Source organism: Arachis duranensis, chromosome 10 (genome assembly GCF_000817695.3).
Source record: "Arachis duranensis cultivar V14167 chromosome 10, aradu.V14167.gnm2.J7QH, whole genome shotgun sequence".
In the NCBI taxonomy this organism is placed as follows: domain Eukaryota; kingdom Viridiplantae; phylum Streptophyta; class Magnoliopsida; order Fabales; family Fabaceae; genus Arachis; species Arachis duranensis.
This window is the reverse complement of record NC_029781.3, coordinates 95,684,307-95,704,077: the sequence shown is the minus strand read 5'-3', so window position 1 is coordinate 95,704,077 and position 19,771 is coordinate 95,684,307. Positions and strand designations below refer to the sequence as shown.

General features: G+C 31.7%; 2 protein-coding genes across 2 annotated transcripts in view; both read right to left on the bottom strand.

Annotated features, from left to right (window-relative positions):
• LOC107471056 (serine/threonine-protein kinase ATM) overlaps nucleotides 1-9,203 on the bottom strand; it is a 43,003-nt gene extending 33,800 nt beyond the window's left edge. The window contains exons 1-12 of the mRNA XM_052255705.1: nucleotides 8,832-9,203; nucleotides 7,796-7,904; nucleotides 7,543-7,686; nucleotides 6,181-6,342; nucleotides 5,876-6,071; nucleotides 5,623-5,779; nucleotides 5,392-5,531; nucleotides 5,219-5,306; nucleotides 4,383-4,486; nucleotides 3,657-3,755; nucleotides 3,014-3,080; nucleotides 1,234-1,308 (exon numbers count right to left, since the gene is read on the bottom strand). Coding sequence (XP_052111665.1) covers nucleotides 1,234-1,308; nucleotides 3,014-3,080; nucleotides 3,657-3,755; nucleotides 4,383-4,486; nucleotides 5,219-5,306; nucleotides 5,392-5,531; nucleotides 5,623-5,779; nucleotides 5,876-6,071; nucleotides 6,181-6,342; nucleotides 7,543-7,686; nucleotides 7,796-7,904; nucleotides 8,832-8,909 — 1,419 coding nt within the window. The 5' untranslated portion in view covers nucleotides 8,910-9,203. The remainder of the gene's footprint in view (nucleotides 1-1,233; nucleotides 1,309-3,013; nucleotides 3,081-3,656; nucleotides 3,756-4,382; nucleotides 4,487-5,218; nucleotides 5,307-5,391; nucleotides 5,532-5,622; nucleotides 5,780-5,875; nucleotides 6,072-6,180; nucleotides 6,343-7,542; nucleotides 7,687-7,795; nucleotides 7,905-8,831) is intronic.
• A 2,475-nt stretch (nucleotides 9,204-11,678) lies between these two features.
• Nucleotides 11,679-13,186, bottom strand: LOC110276970 (uncharacterized). Its single transcript, XM_021134087.1, has 4 exons — nucleotides 12,554-13,186; nucleotides 12,228-12,453; nucleotides 12,069-12,133; nucleotides 11,679-11,951 (listed from the first exon to the last, which is right to left on the bottom strand). The coding sequence occupies exons 1-4, from the start codon at nucleotides 13,184-13,186 to the stop codon at nucleotides 11,679-11,681; spliced, it is 1,197 nt and encodes a 398-aa protein (XP_020989746.1).
• Between the last annotated feature and the right edge of the window lie 6,585 nt (nucleotides 13,187-19,771).

Genomic DNA, 19,771 nt, shown 5'->3' with positions numbered 1-19,771 from the left:
TACTCATGAAATGTTATATCCTTTGAAATAAAAACCTGCCATTAGCATCCAAACAATTGACCACTTTGTATGATTGGTTGTATACTAAAACGGTATTCTAAGAGGAACAAAATGCATATTTATTTTTGTTATATGGTCTTAAATAGGGGTAAGAAGCGCCCCCAAAAACCTTAAGAGCATAATAATAAGTTTCGTATGAAATAAACACTCAAAGGGGGATGAGAAGCTAAGATTAGAGGGGGTAGCCTATTGCATGCTTATAATAATAAGATTTTACAATCGATTACATGTGCAGTTTTTCATCATTTTTTGTGCATATACATGTATTTTTAGTTCATCCGCCATTTCCTGCAACACCATATGCCATTATCCAATGGTGGATTTTCGGCTCTTTACCGTAAGCCGCCATCCGCAATCAAAAGCAATTCTTTAGTGGTGTGATTCTCCTAAAAATCTTCCTAGACAGATGCTAAACTAAAAATGAGAAAAAGAACTTTAACTAAAGTATCCCAAAGTACTGAGCTTCTTCCTCCATCTCTAACTACTACGCTACCTTTCATCTAGTCTACACAAGTTACTATTGCTTCCGCAGGCCTTTTCAACACATCTCAACTATTTAAGTGAAATTTCACCATTTTGGAATAGTGCTACATCAACTTTTTCCCTCGTACTCATTCCTAATCCTTTCATGTCTGGTGTATCCACTCATCCAGGACACCAACTCATCTTTGCATTTATCATTTTTTCTTGTAGGTATTTTCCTTTTTTGGGTGCAATTCTTGGTGTCTTACTTCCCAATAATCAGTATAATACCCTAAAATATGATGAACTCTATAACTAGAGTGGTAAGTTTATCATAGATAACATCTGTGAAATATTGATTACCCAGTTACAGAGATTAGAAATGCAAAATTTACAGGCTGTTTCTAACGGTAGCCAAGGACCTACATTACCCTTGCCAGAAATTAATAGATTCATGAGAAGAGACAGGAAGTGCATGCAATTATGATGTAGCTAGCTAAAATGATTTATGAGGCTATCAATGGAACAAATATAGGGTGAAATTCCCTTTTGAAAAAAAAATACAGGGTGAAATGAATAAATATGTAATTATGCTGGTCAGGTCGTGTACATAGAGTCAGAATACAGGAGGCAGATATATTGAAAATATCTACATATAACAAGAACTTCAACCATTAAAATCTTGAGCCAGATTATGTCAACAAAACTTACAAGAGGGCTTATGTTGCTGAAAATTGGCAATGCATGCACTAAAGTACTCCATATTAGTTGCCAACCACTGATGAACTGCAAAAATTCATTTGACCAACTTAATGTATGATTCAGTAAGAAAACGTAAAAGCAACAAAGATAGTGACAAGTGACAACAGTCTACGACAGGCTTAAAAATTATCTTTGATGATAAAAATGTTAGAACTAAGTGATTGCTAAATAATGTCTCTTTCTTTAATGCTTTAGTACAAACTTTAAATGAAAGGTTATTCAAAACTTTCAATCGGTGAAATTCAGACATGGAAGGTAAATGTCAATACTGTATATTGTTGTCACCTTAATATTCAGTAACTTTTCTCAACATTGCTTGGCTTATTGAATGTTGTAACCCATTCACCAAAATATATCGCCAGATTATTAAATGCACACTGAACACCTACCATTTCTCTTCCAATTTCTCCTCCAGAACTTAAGAATAACAATGAATGAGGAGGATAAGGTATCCTCATAACCAACAAATAAAGGAAAAAATAACAGAGGATTGAAGGGCATATTAATCCTCAAGATAGGCAACACTATTTTCACACATGATCATCCATTATCAATGCCAACTATTATTGTCATGCTGAGACTGGGTATTAGAATTTAGAGGCATCAGCGCAGGATAAATCAAAAAGGACCGGTGAGACTATGTTTTCATGTTTATGTGTGTGCGCATGCATGAGAGAGAGAGAGAGAGAGAGAGAGAGAGAGAGAGAGAGAGAGAGAGACCTCATCCTGCAAACTCCTTCAGAAGCAAGAGGAAAATCAGGGCCCACATATCAACTCCACTAGAACAGAATGACATATCTGTTTATAATATATTAAAACAGCCCAAGGTAGCCTATAGATGCATTGTTATGAAAGATTACAACTGTCACAAATAACAAATAACAACATAAATATGTGTACACCTAAATGTATATTTCTAATTCTAGAACACCCATTTACATTCATAGTATAACTATTCTAAAGAAATCGAGTTTTTGTTTTTGTGGTCTTATTGTATTTTATTCTTCTTTCCAAAAACAAATGAACGCTCATAGCTTGATCCTGTGCAATTAATACGTTGGTCAAAGATTTTTTAGTATCCATGACCATCGCCAAAATTTACTATGCAAAATAGCCAGATTGAAACGGCGGAAAAAGATCCTAATAAAAAAAGGCAAAAAATCCAACAAGCAACAACAGAAACAAATGAATCAGCAAATAGTAGTAGCAAAGAAAAAGTAGAAGACAATCAACAATGCAAACTTCATGACGAGCAAACATTACTCCAAACATTCAAGTGGAGGAAAACAAAACAAACATCACCAACAAGTAGCAACGCTGCAAAAAGGAAGACACCAAAAGCAAAAAAAAAAATAATAATAAGTAGAAAACTATATTGAGCAACTTTAGTTGATTTACTACTTAAGACATTATAACCGTTGACAATTTTAAATGTATTCAGACATGATTAAACAAAAAATTCAATAATACATTATTTATCGCATTATTCAATTAAATTCTTTGTATAAATATACACTATTTTATTTAAATAATATTAGAAAATCTAATAAAGAAAAACTATCATAAGAAAATCATAATTCAAATTCTCCGCACATCACGCGGATCAAAATCTAGTTTGATATCAAAAAGAAATGAATAAAACTAGAGATTATTATCAAGTAAAAACATGTAAAGAACAACAGGACAACGCCAACTTATTCACATGCATATGATAAGATCAACAAAAAACCAAAGCATACCGCAGCGTCCATAACAAACCATCATAGGCACGCTCCACATTGGCACAATTCACAATCCTGCAATATTATCTCAACTTTATTAAGTAAACAGTGACCATGACCATTCTTTCCTACAGAGATACGGCATGCATAAACAAATATTCAATTTAAATTTCAAACCATTAGCAAGATAACTGAGTGTTCAAAATAATACATCTTAACCAGTAAATTGTCGAGAATAAATTCTCCCAAAGTATGCGCAAAATTACAACACTTTATATATTAAAATGGGAAGAATATCACCAAGAGCATGGAGATACTCCCAAGCTAATATAACTCTTCATAAATACAGAGGGGGTATATAAAAAATAAAAAATAAAATAGTGTAACAAAGGAAACAGCATGATAGAGAAGTTTGTGAATGAAACATGTCATGCTTTCAATCTTGAAAAGTGTATGTTTAAAAAATATATAAAGAAAAGAGAGGGCAATACTGCCAGGAACAATACTGTCCAAACATTTCAATGCAATTCCTTTTGAGTAGGAAAATATAAAACTCTTTAGAATAATGCAAATATGAGGGAGCTAATATTCCACCTGAAACAAATGACTGAAGCAACTATTACTATGTCTACCTTGTGAATCCCGAATTACCTGTCAAAGGTCATCCATATGCCTTCAAACCAGTAGAGAAAAAGATCTTTGCGAATGCAACTATGGTAATTTCGAATAAGAGAACAAAATGCAGCATTCCTGTGCAGCAAATATCCTCCATCAATTACCATCATGATAATTAATTTAAACAGGGACATGGATGGGTGTATTTATCTACATCAGTTATTAATTTTCACTTTCCTTGTGATGATGCCTTTTTTATTCTGTAATCTCTCTTACATTCTATGTCTATCCAGCAGGGGGAAATTTTGCGTAATTACCTCTGTCATGTAACCGTCTCTTGTAAAATCTTAAAGTATAGTAGAAATACATGAATCATTTATATTTAACACGTCTCCTCATACAAGAGCATCTTTTAGGCTTAAAACATGAACAGTGCAGAAAGCCATCTTATGTCATACTAAAATTATTTTCATTATTATTTATTTAAAAGAATGGGGGCAGCAGGATCAAACTCTAGACCCTTTTAGTCATAGAGGCTCTAGTATCATATCATAAAACTTAAGTTGTCAAGTAAAAGCTTGTATCTAACAACCTCTATCTACACTTCACATTCTACTAACATATATAAGTTAATAAAAGTATAAATTTACAGAGAATAATTAAATACATAGTCAAACAATCATCATATTCATGTTCTATTTCTTGGGGACAAAATAGAAAATGAGTTTCACAGTGCACCCGACAACTATGCTTATAAATTACCATAGCCATTTGCCTTTCATGAGTGCCTCCCTCATAATCCCAGCAGCAGGTTCCCTCTTTACCCGTTTTTCACTAGAAGATTCTCTAGTTGTATTAAGGCAAGCCTGATCAACAAATCGGGTTAGCAAAAAATAAGCAAATTCTTATAGCAAAAAAGACCAAAAAAAAAAATACTGCATTTACTAAATCAACTAACATAAAAATGTAATATGCTCAATTTATACACAAACACTATATGCAAATTATATATGTCGATAACTCTACATAATACGCAGAAATGGTATCATTCTAAAAACAAGAAAGATCATGGTAACAAATATTCAAGAACATTGTGGCAAGAAAAACATAAATGTTACCAAGGAGAAAAGAGGGCAAGTTTAACTGATGAAAATAAAACAACCACCAAAATAGAAATAGAAATATAAATAATAACAGGAAAAAGACAGCAACACTGCTCAGAATCTCCACAAATAAAAATGAATATCAACCACAAAATAAAATATGGAGGTTTAAAAAAAAAGCACCAGAGAACTCCACAAGGACAATACCATCCCAAAAAATGTCATTTAACATATAGGGTGCCTTCTTCAATCAAACACAGAAGCACTGCTACTAAAAGACACAATGCTAGAATACTATGGCCTCATCTTTATTGAAACATCTAGAACAAAGGACAAGAAACTGCTCCACAGCAAACCCAGTATTCATTAACCACACTAGACACACTCAAGAAAAGAAAGCATAATTAAAACAGCTGTGTTTTATCTTACTAATTATATCAGATAAAAAATAATTTGCAGAGTATGGGTAACGATGACTGAGTTTACAGTAACTACCCGATAAAATATAACTGCAGCAAGTTCCACCAAGCCACAATGTGAACTAGTCAAAGCTCCAAGTTTATCATCTTTATTTCCATCTCCCCTGGTCAGAAAGCTCATTGTGATCTACCAGAAAAACCAGGCATCAATTATACAAGATATGAACATCAGAATTTGGAAACACTCACCTAGGCATTGAAGTACAAGACATGCTACCCTGATCAAGATCCTTACAAATCACATCCAAAAGTTGTTCCACCAGTAAACAACTATCAGCAGCACCCCTCATCAAATTTAATTGTATCCTTGAATACAATATAAGTGAATCCTGTAACAGACATTGGGTTTAAAAAATAAAAAATAAAAACAATTTATAAGTTTAATACGGTATTTTGCATTTAAATACAATGGTAAGATACCTTAAGCACTCGATCATGTGTTGTCAGCCAACAGCGAAACACGAACTGCTGTATAGCATTATGAATCTCTAACAACTGACAGCCCAAATTTGGACCATCATTTAACAAATATGTATTAATACACTCAACAAGCTTGCGTGATATCTTTCCCTCTTCCCTAAAGAAAGAAACCAAGATACGACATTGTATCCAGATGAACAGAAAATAATAGTAGAGACAGAGTTAAAATAAAATGGAAGCAACTTAAGAGTACCTGATCAACAAACAGATCCTAACAAATCCCTTAACAAGGTCTTCTCTTATACTATCAGGATAGTCTCCAGGAGGATTTTCCAAAAGAGAATGAAGCGTCAATATATAGCGGAAGACCTCCTCCTTGGAAGTATAATGACTAATATTTTTCACATTCAAGCTTGCTTCAACCTTCTCAATGTACAGAAACACCAAGTCTTGCCAAAAAAAAACCAAAGAAAACAAACAATAAATGAATATAGAAGATTAAAATGATCATGTTGACGAGATGCAAAGATAACGCATGCCTCAATTACAGACACTTACTGCAGTAAATCCGTTTCTTCATTTGAAGACTATAATCGCCAACTGCCAGAAGATGTCGAAGGATAATTCCATACTCTGACTGGAAGCTTGGAACATTACTCAGGACTTCCCAAACATGGTTAAAAAGTGGTTTAACCACAGATGACAATGGCAGAGTTTTTCCTAAAAACAGAGGAAAACAAGTAACTAAGGAGATGGAAACCTGGAAGGTGCTTCAAATATAAAATTTTTAAGATAGATTTACCATAATGGTAGCAATAGATATTAAGAAAACAATTAAAAAACAATAGACCATCAAAAGTATCAACACTCATTAAATGAGAAATCATACACAGATTTTCTTTTTTATAAACTAGAAAACAAAGGACCATATTGAGTAAATGCACCTTTTAAATGAGCAATCATACTCCAGCGATAAGGCAGTAATCAAATTCTTACCAGAAGAATACTACACAACAAATCCTTAAAATGATTAATTTTAGACTTCAACAAATCTATGCATTAAAAGAAACCACAATATTGTACAACAAGACGAATAGTAAAAACTCAACAAAGATTTCTTGAGTTCTTGCAATCTTGCATTTTACATTGTTTTGAGAGATGGCCAGCATTAAATGCAGAGAAATTTCCTAGTCCTTTTATTTTGGAGTGAACAAATTTCTTAGAAGCAATGATGACTCGGTAGTCTTCCACTCGTTACAACCTTAAATATCACCAGAAAATAGTTTTTGACACCCCTACTATATTTAGACTTTTGAAGATAATATGAAGTTTTGAACACTCCCATTATCAACATTGCTACTTTTTTCCCTGCATCTTCATTTCATGTTCTGAAACTCCGAAGATAATGGTAGAGGTATTTAAAACCAATAGCCAACAAAGTTAAGGAGTATAGAGACAGATGGAAAAAGCCAGCTTCTAAGAGGCTCATTGATCAAAGCATGACAACTTTACAAAATTAGTTCCCACTAAAAACCATCTCAAGGGATGGAAGTGAAAAATATAAAACAGCGAAGCAATATAATATAAGCAAGTTTTAGGAAAAGGCAGTATAAATTTACTCAATGTCTTAAATCTTTAAAAAACAATGATGAATAAAATTAAATTAGAGAGAGAGAGAGAGAGAGAGAGAGAGGATCTCATAAGGTGGTTATGATTTGAAGTTTACTTATACTAATAGCTCGTTAGTATATAAAAATGGATCTCTTACAAACTCTAAATCCTAATATATATAAAAATGGATCTCTTACAATTGCCTTGTTTATTTGTTCTTCTTTGAGAGTTTACCTGTCTTCTAGCCACACTAGGTTCTCATCAAAGGGGGAGGGGAACTAAGCTTGTTACCAACTAAACTAAACTTACCTGAATATTTTGCTTCTTCAGCTCGTTGTACAACAACTCTAAGAGTCTTTGCATATATTATCTTGGGATTTCTCCGCTTACTTGACGATATTTCCGATGATGCACATTGAATAAGTAAAGATATGAGAAAGGGCCATGTTTCAGCTGCCAATATAAAATTTAAAAAAATAAAAAGAAGAATTCCATAAGATTACAACTTAGATTCAATAATATTATATGTATAGCATCAAAATGCAAGTAATAATGAACTTACAGTGAGGAACTTCATCAGGTCTAAGTTTTGTAGTATTCAATCCAATAAATTTGCAGAAGTTATATGATCTTTCCCCTTCTAACCAAGTATTTAACAACTTGATCCCTTCCTGACAATGTTTGACACAACAACACTCATGATAAATCCGAGTAAATAATGGATCACTCTGGGAGAATGTGCACATAAAAAGAAATCCAATGGTGAATATAGTGTAGCTGGATCAATTTCAAAACACAGCATGATATCGTAAAATGAATAAATGAAATGTATCACAATTTCTATCCAGACAAAACAGGCTGCTAGTTATCCCTGAATTTACTGATTACAGCAACCAGGAACAAAGAACATCAAATCATTGCACACGTGTAATATTAATATAAGTCATTTAGTCCAGAGTATCAGACTTTTTTTACCAGTTGAACAGAACATGAGAGGCAAAACATAAATAAATATAACTTTTGATTTAATGATCCAACACTACTCTGCTCTAAACGTTCGTTTCTCTTTTTCTTAGGTTGACAACACAAACAATAATTCCAAAAAGTAAAAAAGGATGATATTCACTCGGAACTCAATACTCAGAGTTTTTATATACATTATTGTTTCTCATTTAACTCAATACTCACATTCTTTTATAGGCATTATTGTTTCTCACGTTAACTACAGTTTTAAACAAATAGCTGAACTGTTGAACTCTAAATCAACCAGCGAATCACTCTTTTAGTTTACTCTAACTAGCATATAAGGATTCTCGTGATCTCGTCATAGCATCAAAGTTGCTTACTCCGGTTCAATTTACTATAAGCTCGTCAAAATCCATTGCAGTCAAAGCAACATTAATCTAAACACTAAACTCATCGCCTCATGCACAACATTAACAGCAAACACACTAACTTCCTTCTTTTTCTTTTAGTTTCTTTTTTCAATTTTTAATCCAAATCAGATTCGAGACATTTCTTCAAACACAAAAATTTCACCAAATGATGTGTTTCGAACAGCGATTAAAAGAGGTTTGATAAAAAAGAAATCAAGTTACTTCGCGAGCTTTGGCTTTATCGGAAGTGAGCTTGAACACAATTTCTTGAACATCTCTGGAAGTGACTATTGTCGCCATTGTCGCGGAGCACTGTGAAGGTTTAATGGAGTGCTCATGCAGAGAATCGAAGCTGATCGAAGAGGTTTTCGCAGTGAAATGGGGAAGCTAGGGTTTCGGAACTTGGAGAGGAGGGTTTATTGTTATTTTTTATGGCGGGAAAGCGAACGGTTTTAGCGTTTTTGTCTCCGAAGAAGCAAGTGAATTCTGAACATAAGATGACGGAAACTTGGAAATGCATAATTTTGGCAGCGTTTATGCTAAATTCGCTTAGAAGTAAAAATGAGTCAGAGTGTGATTATAAATTTAGAACTCTGGAAAGGGTACTATTAACACTTTGTTTGAATGGATGATGAAAAATGAGAGGAAAGAAAATGAGAGGAAAGAAAATAAAAGGAAAGAAAATGAAAAGAAAAGTTAATTTTTTTTATGTTGTTTGGATGAAGAGAAAATAGATGGAAAGAAAATGGGAGAAAATTTTTCTTTTATTTGGATGAAAGGAAAAGTAGGAAAAGAGAAAATCATAAAGAAGTGAAATTACATAAATACCCTTCCTTATATTATATATAAATTATAATATACCAATGTATTTAAATTATTTCTAAAATAAAAAAAAGTGATCCCAATTACATTTAAGAATTTTAAAGTGTTATCTTTATTAACAATAATATTTTTTTGAATTTATCCTTTTCTGTTGTCGTTGAATGTCATAAATAAAAATTAGTATCATTCTTTTTAAATACATATAAATAAATAATTTTTTAAAAGAATAATAAAAACTACTCATACTCTACATCATTAATCTCCTTAATCATATTTAAGAAAAAGTTCCACTAAATCATATTTACAAAATAAAATATTATCAAAAGTGACTAGCATTTCTTTCTTACTACGTGTGACAAAAAACCATATACAATTTCTATAAACATATAACAAAACGTAAAAAACGTAACAACGATCAGGACTCTAAAATAGTACCATTTTATCACCACACAACACTTTTCAAAAGGTTCATTCTTCATGGTCAGAGTAATCAGCATAGGTCTACATCCAAAAAATCAATTGTACATAGCTTGAGTCATCTGTACCCATCTACTTCAAAAAAATAAAGTTTTTTCGAGTTAAAGATATTAACACATGATGAATTTCTAGTTGTCCTCTGTACTCATTGGTCCCAAACATTTTCAAGTTTTAGGATTCCTGCACGAGCATATACAACAAAGACAAATTAACACAAAGATCAGAGTTGATTATGATAATTTGTTTTATTGATATCTTTCTATTCAAACAACCAATCAATCTCAAAGTATCAGCAAAAACTGATTTCCAACCATGTGTTAATATAAATAAAACAGAAAATGATCTCTTGTTCAAATATATGAAGATATAGTCATACTTTACGACAATAAAAAACACATAATCAATTGTTAAACGCAATAACCTCAAATTAACCAGAGATTAAGCGCATATAAAAATTTTACCTGTAATGGTGAATGTTTTCTGGAAGTACCATATCTCCTAAGCGAACACCAGCAGCAGTCATGAAATGAAAAAGTGCATCCAGTCGCATTTCAGGTGGGATCCCAAAAACTTGGCGTTTTTTTTGCTCATTTTCACATAAAAACTGATAACATTGCATCCGAAATGAACCTACTAGACCCAATTCAGTCAACATATCCCATACATCTGATTCACTGTAAATTTGAGGCCTACTTTGTTGCATAATAGCTAATCCTTTTTCAGCAATCGCGACTTGTCTTTCAATTAATGAGATTTGTTTTTCGGCGATTGAAACTTGCCTCTCAGCTACAGAAGCTTGTCTCTCAGCTGATTCAACCTGCCTCTGAGCCACGTCATGTAGCTTGCTAGACAGATAACTACCCTCTTTTACAGCATCGGCCATGGTAGTAATTCCCAAAGCAACTTTCTCATACTGTGCCTCCAAAAAATCATTCATAGGAGACTCACGCTTTGTACCTCTCGAAGTTGAATTCCCTCCTACTTGATTTGGCTGACCATGAGGAGCACCTGGTGAATCTAAAGTAACAGAAAATGTTGGGATATCATGTCCCGTATTCACATCTATGTCAGAAAATCCAACATTTTCAAAAGAGTCATTCAAGTCAATGGGATCTCTATCAAGTTGTTGAATCCTTTCTCGTGAAGTAGCAGCCCCTTTACCAGTAGCTCTATCAGCTCCGAACAACTCCTTCAAAATATCATAATGCTTAATTTGCATTTTTCTCCATTTTTCTGCTTGAGGTTTCTCCTACATAAAAAAAGTTAAAATTATTTTGTGACTCACTTCATCACTGATATAAGTAATAAAAAAGTATAAGATACCTTAATAAAGTCTTGCCACACTTCTTCTTCAGCTTCAAACTTTCTAGTTACAGGATTCCATGCAAATCCACTTAAGTGATGAAATAAGTCATACGCTTCAGCAAAATGATCTTTCAGTGTCTTCATTCTATTCTTGATGTAGTTCTTCGTTATGTGTGGACCTATAGCTATACTCAAAGTCTTCACAACATTGGCATATGCTTCAGTTGTCCACGAGCCATCGTGTCTATTACCTTTCAATGCTTCTTCTGCTAACACATTTAACAGAGCTTCATCCATCTCATCAGACCATCTTAAGTTGTCTTTAGAAGGTTGAGTTGCTTCTGTTTTATTTCCTTTATTTGGCATTATTTAACCTGTAACATTTTCTTAAAAAATCCAATAAACAACTTTGACAATAAACTACACATATATATACATATTCAAATATATTAAATGTATAATCACTCATATTGTTTGATACACATTCCACATTTCAACCGCAATGTTATCTTGTAATAATGCTGCATGCCTATATTCCTCATCACGTTGTTGAATTGGTTGTGATCTATCTATATTGCGTTCTTGTAGCAATTCTCTATCAACCTCATCAATTATAGATTGATCAACATCAACACCCATCAAAAAGTTATGCAGTATACAACATGCCAAAAAAATATCTCTCATAGTTTCAAATGAATAATATGGTTCAGTGTCGCCAGCTATAATTGGGAATCTTTTCTATAGAACTCCAAAACTTCTTTCAATGACATTTCTTAATGAAGAATGTCGGTGGTTGAATAGTTCTTTAGGATTTTGTGGCTCACGTAGTGAATACTCTTTCAGGTGATACCAAACACTTCTATATGGTGTAAGTATCCCAGGCTTCAGCATGAATCCAGCATCGCCTAGATAAAATTTTCCTACAACAGTTGCATACAAAAATTAAAGTATAACACACTATGATTATAAATTTAACTTTATATAGCTGATTTCGTAAATTATATAAGCACAGACCTTCGGGAATTCGAAGTGGATATTCCCTACTTAAAGCATCTTTCAATATTCTTGAGTCAGAGGCAGTTCCTTCCCAACCGGACAAGACATAAGTGAATTTCATATCAAAACCACAGGCCGCTAAAACATTTTGTGTTGGGTGATCTTTTCGTTTGCGAAAACGAGGGGCGTCCACCCTTGGTACCTTCACACGACTATGAGTTCCATCTATGGCTCCAATGCAATCCTTTTTTGGGAAAGTATATTGACTTATTAACATAACAGTATTATAATTATTTCATTGACAATTATATAAATGTGAGTAAGTAAATCAAAAGAGTTAGTACCTTAAAAAACGGATAGAATCGACTATTATTAAGTATTTCATAAGGAACTTCCTCACCAGATGGTTGCCTGAAGAAGTCTCCCTCTAATGATAGAATAGCATGTAAGACATTGTGAAAGTGACGATTAATTGTCTCTCCTGACCGGTGGAAGAAGAAAGACATGGTTCTAGTTTTCACATTATGCCCTATAATATGTAAGAATTTAGCGACTTGCTCTTCAACCGTAGAACGAGTTGAATCTTTTACTCTACCAGTTCCTCTTAATTTCTGACACAACTGCCTAAATGCTTCAAGGCCCATACGTATGACATCTCGACACTTTTCAGATTCCAGTAACTGTGTTATTAATTGAGTACGCCTAAGTTCTCTTTCTAAGTTGTCGTCATTAATTTGCCTAGGCCTATGTTGTGATATTAATTCCAAAAGATACAACTGATGCACTGCAACACAAGAAAGAGATGTGACACAGATATGTTGTCTATTTTCTAACTCTTCCCTGACACGAGTTGGTATTTGTATTGGATCAGGATGATATAGGTCAGTAGAAGTGATTTGACCTACTTGAAATTCTGAATCATATATGACATTTGTTCTATCTTCGAGATTTGCATCTTCGATATTTTCATTATCCATCTATGAAAATATAAGGTTTAGGGTGGAGATATCAATAAAGAAAGTAACTAGAAAGTCACATATGTTGTTACATTTTAACAATTCATTTATCGAAATATAAAAAAAAATTGAAAATAAAATTTTATATAACACTATGGTGTCATGTTATAAACACGAAAATACCTTGATATGAAGCACTTATTTTCAGCTCCTAAATGTCAAACTTGATTTCAAAACTGGCTGCCATAAACAATAAAAACAAACTGTAAATGACATGATATATTAATAAATACCTTGGTTTAACACCAAAATCCAATGAAAAAAACATAAAAACATAAGTTGCGAGTAAAAATTGGATGAGACCAAAGAAGGAAATTATTCCACAGTAATAACTGATAATATGTTCATATTCTTTATGCCTGTTTATTCATTTCTATACTAAAAAAAAAAGAAACTAAAAAGAAAAGGAATAAGTTGTCCCATTAATGATTGTAATAATTAGGTGCATGCATCACAACACCTATAAATAAAATCTAAACAGGTGGATCTACTTAATAAGTGATGGACTTTTAAGTAAACTATACTCATAACATTGATTCAGTTCACCTTACCGTCGGTTGTAATTTAAGCATATAATAAACAAATCAAATCAATGAAAAAAAAAGAAAAAAATTAACAAAAAAATTAAGAAATCAAACATGTAAAAATATTATGATAACTGATAAGCATATGTACATATTCTATACATTTTGTAATTGCTTTCTCTATATTAAAAATATTATACGTTCTTATGTCTTAAAGTTTTTTGAATTATTAAGATAGAGATTCTTCTTATGGCATATATAATAAATAGACAAATTATAAGGAGTTGATTTTTATGATATATCCAATTTAATATCTAATATCTAAAATAATTGTAATTGTCATGGTTTACCCACTACCAATCTTTGATTAAATTAATTTAATTTCGATTCATGTTAATTTTCTAAAGATATGCAATGAGAGTTTTTTCAAAAATTTTTTAATTCTACAAAAAGAATCATCTATAAAGCAAGTACCTAGTGAATTAAGCAAATGATGCATGAACTAAAGAAGAGGTTGTGAAATCTCTCCCTTTATGAATGATATATCTGATAGCTAATGTTGATGATATTTACATGAAAAGAAAGTAAAAAAGAGAAAGAAAAGCTGGCATGTGTCTTCAAAAAATTGCTTCGTGCTAATCTACAAAGAAATGTGTTTAAAATGCATGCTCAAATTAATTGAATGATTTAATCGGTCGAAGCTCCAAGTTTAATTAGTAGATTGATTTAGAATTACATTATATGCATTAGGAGCTTAATCTTTTTTATACTCTCTATTTTCTAATATGTTGTTTTCACAAATCACAATGTATAATTTTTTTTATTTTTTAGTAAATTTTCCTAAATACAAGTTTCTGGCAATTTTTTACTTGTTGGTCACACACACTTTCGATTTTTTTATCGTACAGTTTTTTTTATTTTTTCATATATTTTTATTCTATTTAAAAAAATTAATTTTCATATACTATCAGTATAAAATAATTTTACATACAAAAAATAGACCAAGATAGGAAGAAAAGGAGACATTTGTCCCCACAAAAAATTTAAAAAAATACTAGAGTATTTATCCATTTTAGTTTTCAAAGAATTTCGGACCAGACACTTTAGTCTTCAATTAAAATTAATTACTCGATTGGTTCCTAACAAACTCCGTCAGTCCTTTGCTCCGTTAATTCTAACAGAGGACAAATAGTTCCGGACAACTCTAACAAGGGAAAAAATGGTCCCTAACCTCTCCGTTAATTCTAATAGAGGACAAATAGTTCCGGACAACTCTAACAAGGGACAAAATGGTCCCTAACCTCCTCTGTTTGGAAACAATACTATTCTCCTCCAATTTCCATCCTATTTCGCATAACACTAACAGTTTAACACTGTAACTTCAAGCTACACAATGCACACTCTGCAACTTCAATGTTCACAAGAAGAAAAATTCTCAACTCACTACCAAAAATAAGGGGTTTAGCCACGAAAAAATCTGTGGCTAAACACCAAAAAAACTGTGACAATTATGTTTTTGCAACAAATGAACATCCGTGGCTAAAGAAGGCGACGCATTTTTAATTAGCCATGTTTTTTACTCCAATAGCCACAGTTAACATCCATGGAGACATTTTGTTAGTCACAATTTTAGCACATTTAGACACACTCTTTTTTGTGGCAAAATAAAAAGATGCATGCCACACTTTACCGTGACAAAATTGACCAGACCGGACTTTTTTGCCACACTTTTTTCCGTAGCTAATGATAAAAGTTAAATTAAAAAAAATATCATAATAAAAATGCTCTTTAATATAAAATTACATCATATAATATTAAAAAAATTAATCACATTCCTATACGTATTATCCATAGTATAAAAATATAAAATTAACAAATACTTAGTATTGAAAAGCAAATATCCTAGATTAATGGATTTAATGTTAAAAAAATATCCAAATAAAACTATTACAAAAAAATATCAAACTTTGCTAAAATGATACAGAAAACTGAAATCTTGAAAGTACCAAAATGATGAATTTATCAAGCTCTTCATTTCTGGTTACACAAACAATATTTCCAAGTAAATAGCAAAAAATACACATAACTTTCGCCACTAAATTATACACCAGTGAATTATACACCCCGTCGACACTCCAATTGCTTTGTGTACTCCAATAAAATATGCTAAGTAAAATAGAAATCAAGAATTAAGCTAAAAAATTAATAGGCAATGATTTGACTCCTTCGAAAATGATAAAAAAAATTAAAGTACAATATTTACTTCTCGGATGTAATTTGCAGCTACTTTGCGGCCTTCGGTTGTCAGTTGCATAACATCTTTCAAAATGCTAATTGGTAATTTAGAATCTATCTACAACCAATAGCAAAAGAAAGAATGCACATTGGAATAATAAAAAATGTCTAAAATTAACTTTTATTGTTGACTAAAAGAAATATAAAAGACAAAATGATGCCATGAAAATCTTCTTCGCGATTTGGGTTTACCAATAGAATCCGATTCAACCGATTTTACTTGCTTCTTTGGCGACTCAAACTGCAAATCATGGTCCCCTGCCCTTTTACAAAATGTCCAGTGTGATTGAGCTAAATGGATTTACTCTAAAGGTTAGCTGGCTTAATCTGAGTGCAGGAGCTAAGAAATTACGATATAGAGAAATTGAAAAAAATGTTATTAACGAAATAGATTGGCTGTATGTTATCAAACTTGAATCAATTGCAGGAGCTAACAAACAGGGATTTGGGAAATAGTGGGAGGATGTTATTGTTAAGACCAAATGAGTAGGCTGTTAAAAAAAAGTTGCGCTTAACATTGTCGCTTAAAATTTCATTTATTTTATTGTAGATGTTAATTTGAATTTTGTTTAGTGAAGTAATTTTAACTTTTTAATTTAGAATAAAATTTAATTTTAATAAAAAATATCAAATTGTAAAATTTATAATTTTAAACTATATTTCAAAAATTTTATATATTAATTAGAATTTAAAATTTTTACTCGATGAATTTAAAAAAAATGGCATCAATCAAAATTAAAATAGATAAACTTAAAACTTAAGAATTTGATATCTTTAAATTGAAAAAAAAACTTTTGTACATAGTTAAAAAATAAACTTCCATAAAATTAATTTTAATTTATTTTTTAAATTAAATTAATAAAATATAGGTATAAAACTAATGTTATGAATTTTAAAAGTTAGAATTCTATTTATTAATGTTGCCATAAATTAATAGTGAGTAATTAAATAATGAGTAATTAAATTAGTTATTATTTCAATCAATCATAGTTAGTATTTTTTACTTTCTAAAATTACTTAGAACTGTTTTATCAAAGATAAATATATACTTTTTTTGTACCTTTTTGGTATTCTTTTTATAATTTTAACATTCATTTTAAATTGAATCATTTTATTTCATCACCAAAGTTTCTAAACTAATGCATACGATAAAATTGGGTGCCGAAACTGTATTTGACCAAAAAGAACACGCACAAAAATATGTAACAACTAAAAAATATAAATATTGAAATTGTATGTATATAATTTAGTCTTTTGTTACATTACAATCTGATTTTTATACAAGTAATGAATAACACAATCACATTAAAAAACTATTTTTAAATAAAAAAGGAGAAATTAATCAAATTAGCGCATATAAAAAAATTACATGATTTAAAAATATGGCCGAATTTAAGAATCATACGAAGTGAGAAAATTGCACATCATCAACAACATCTAAAATCAAACCATTAGCATACTTTAATTGGCAGCACTCAAAAGGAGGGAGAAGAAACCAACAATTGAAGAATTGGAAAAGTCTACACCCGATAAATCGAATTTATCTTAGGTTAGGTATTAAATTTGGAAAAAGTATAAATTGCATAAAAATATTGAGAGGAATAGAGGAAAAAATCAAATTAAGCACGGAATTTAGAAGTGAAAATCGTTCGATTTTACCACAATGATCAATGAGTCCGTGGTCATTGAGAGAACTCATCTCAAGTTAGCCATAAACAAATAAAATCGTCAAAAATTTTCACAAAATTTGGCCACGGAAATAGAAGACGTTGCAAGTGATTACCACGATCATATAAATTTGCCACTATTTTTAGTTCGTGGGTATCTTCCCGTTGGTAATGTCCGTGTTTCTGGTAGTAAGTTGTTCTCAACCAATTCATACTCAGGAAGCTAATGACTATGTCTCTCAAGTACTTATCATCTTCAATGGATCCCATGAATTTAGATAGCAAGTCTGATTTGTTAAGATCTGTTGACGTCGGTGCCATCTCCCTCCTCATCTGCCCTATCATCTCCATGACCACATTGTCCATTACTCCGATCGCTTCATTCAACTTCTTCTCCAAACCAATGTTCAGTAATTGCTTCAGTTTTCATATGAGCGGCAACGGCGACATTGCTTGTTGTACTGATAGTTTGGATGTAAGGTCGAAACTATCTGCTAACTTGGACTCTGAGAAAAAATGAATGAAGCACTCGGGTCCATTCCAAATGAGAATTTGTGTATGATGTTGTACGAGAATCTTATCATGATGTCCTAATGTCCAACAATCTATAATGCTTACCGCAGAATGGAGAAAAGTGTGTCCTTAGGGTAGTTGTGGAACTTGGTTTAACGATGTGGTGGATGTTGTTGGGGTTGGAGAAGATGCTATTATCAAGGACGTAGAGGTGGATGCTTATGGTGGGTGAAGTGCGGAGAGGGTGAGTGTACCAGTCATAGAGATTTATGAATTGTGTGGTTCATGACATGTTGAGATAGGTGCGATACCGTAGCAGTTACACCATGGCTTGATCTTGGAGTTGAAGAGGAGGAAGGAAAAAATGGAAAAAGAAGACTGTGAAGGTAAAGAAGGAGAGTATAAATGTTAGGATTATGCGAGATATGATGAAAATTGGAGAAGAATAGTGTTGTTTTCGAACAAAGGGGTTAGGGATCATTTTATCCCGGTTAGAGTTGTCAGTGACTATTTTGTCTTCCGTTAGAGTTGATGGGGCCAAGGACCTAAGTGTCTAACGAAATTAAATGTTAGGGACCAATCGAGTAATTAATTTTAGTTGGGGATTAAAGTGTCTGATCTCAAATTCTTTGAGGATCAAAATGGATAAATACTCTAATAATTAATATATAGATGTACATAGTTGTCCCTTTATTATATATGTTTATTCCTAAAATAAAATATAAATTATTTTCTTGTATTTTATGTTAAAAATTATTTTGTTAAACTTAACTTACAATAATAATTATCTTGTTAAATTTGATTTAGTATAAAAATTAAAAATAAATAAATCAACTTATAAAAATAGTAATAATTAATTTTATGATACTAACTAATTAGATGATATTTAAATTGAAATTTAATTTTTTAATTAAATAGAACTCAAATTATTAGTGTTTTTTTAGAAAGTTATTTAAGATAAAAAAGTGTATTATCTATATAATAATATATTGTATTAATATTCTTTATTAAAATAGTCTCGATTATAATAATTATTTTATTTAAAATTTTATTTATATCACAAATATTATAATAAGTCAATTTCACAATTGAATAGTGTAACACCATAATATTCAAATCCTTATGCTCGAGTCATAAGTCAATGATATTACGGTGGTACGACTCTCAGGTGGATTTTTAATATATAACTATAGGTAATTTCAAAAGGAGTATTAATTGAGAAGCCTGAAAAGAGTAGAAATAAAATCGCGAAGACGTATCACTCACGTTTCGACAACGAAAAGTTAAAACGTGAAGCCGAAAGCGATATACGGACAAGGCATAAAGGAGATTAAGAGACAGATAACAGATAGATATATATAACATAAGTAAATAGCCACTAGTCGCGACCCGCGAAGTTTAGGCCGGCTAGGGTACCGTATGAAAGTAGTTGACAACAATATATCCTAATCTCTCCCAAAGGAAACATAAGAGCCTCTATAGGCAAGTTCCAAAAGAGTTCAACACATAATATAATCTTTTCAAAACAAAGGTGGAGAGATTCTAAG

What these genes read in the sequence shown, in the direction of transcription:
- LOC110276970 (XM_021134087.1), bottom strand. Translation starts at nt 13,186, where the DNA reads ATGGATAATGAAAATATCGAAGATGCAAATCTCGAAGATAGAACAAAT. An exon ending in GATTCTATCCGTTTTTTAAG is followed by an intron (nt 12,454 to 12,553) that starts GTACTAACTCTT and finishes TTCCCAAAAAAG; the next exon opens with GATTGCATTGGAGCCATAGA. An exon ending in TACTTACACCATATAGAAGT is followed by an intron (nt 11,952 to 12,068) that starts GTTTGGTATCAC and finishes GGAGTTCTATAG; the next exon opens with AAAAGATTCCCAATTATAGC.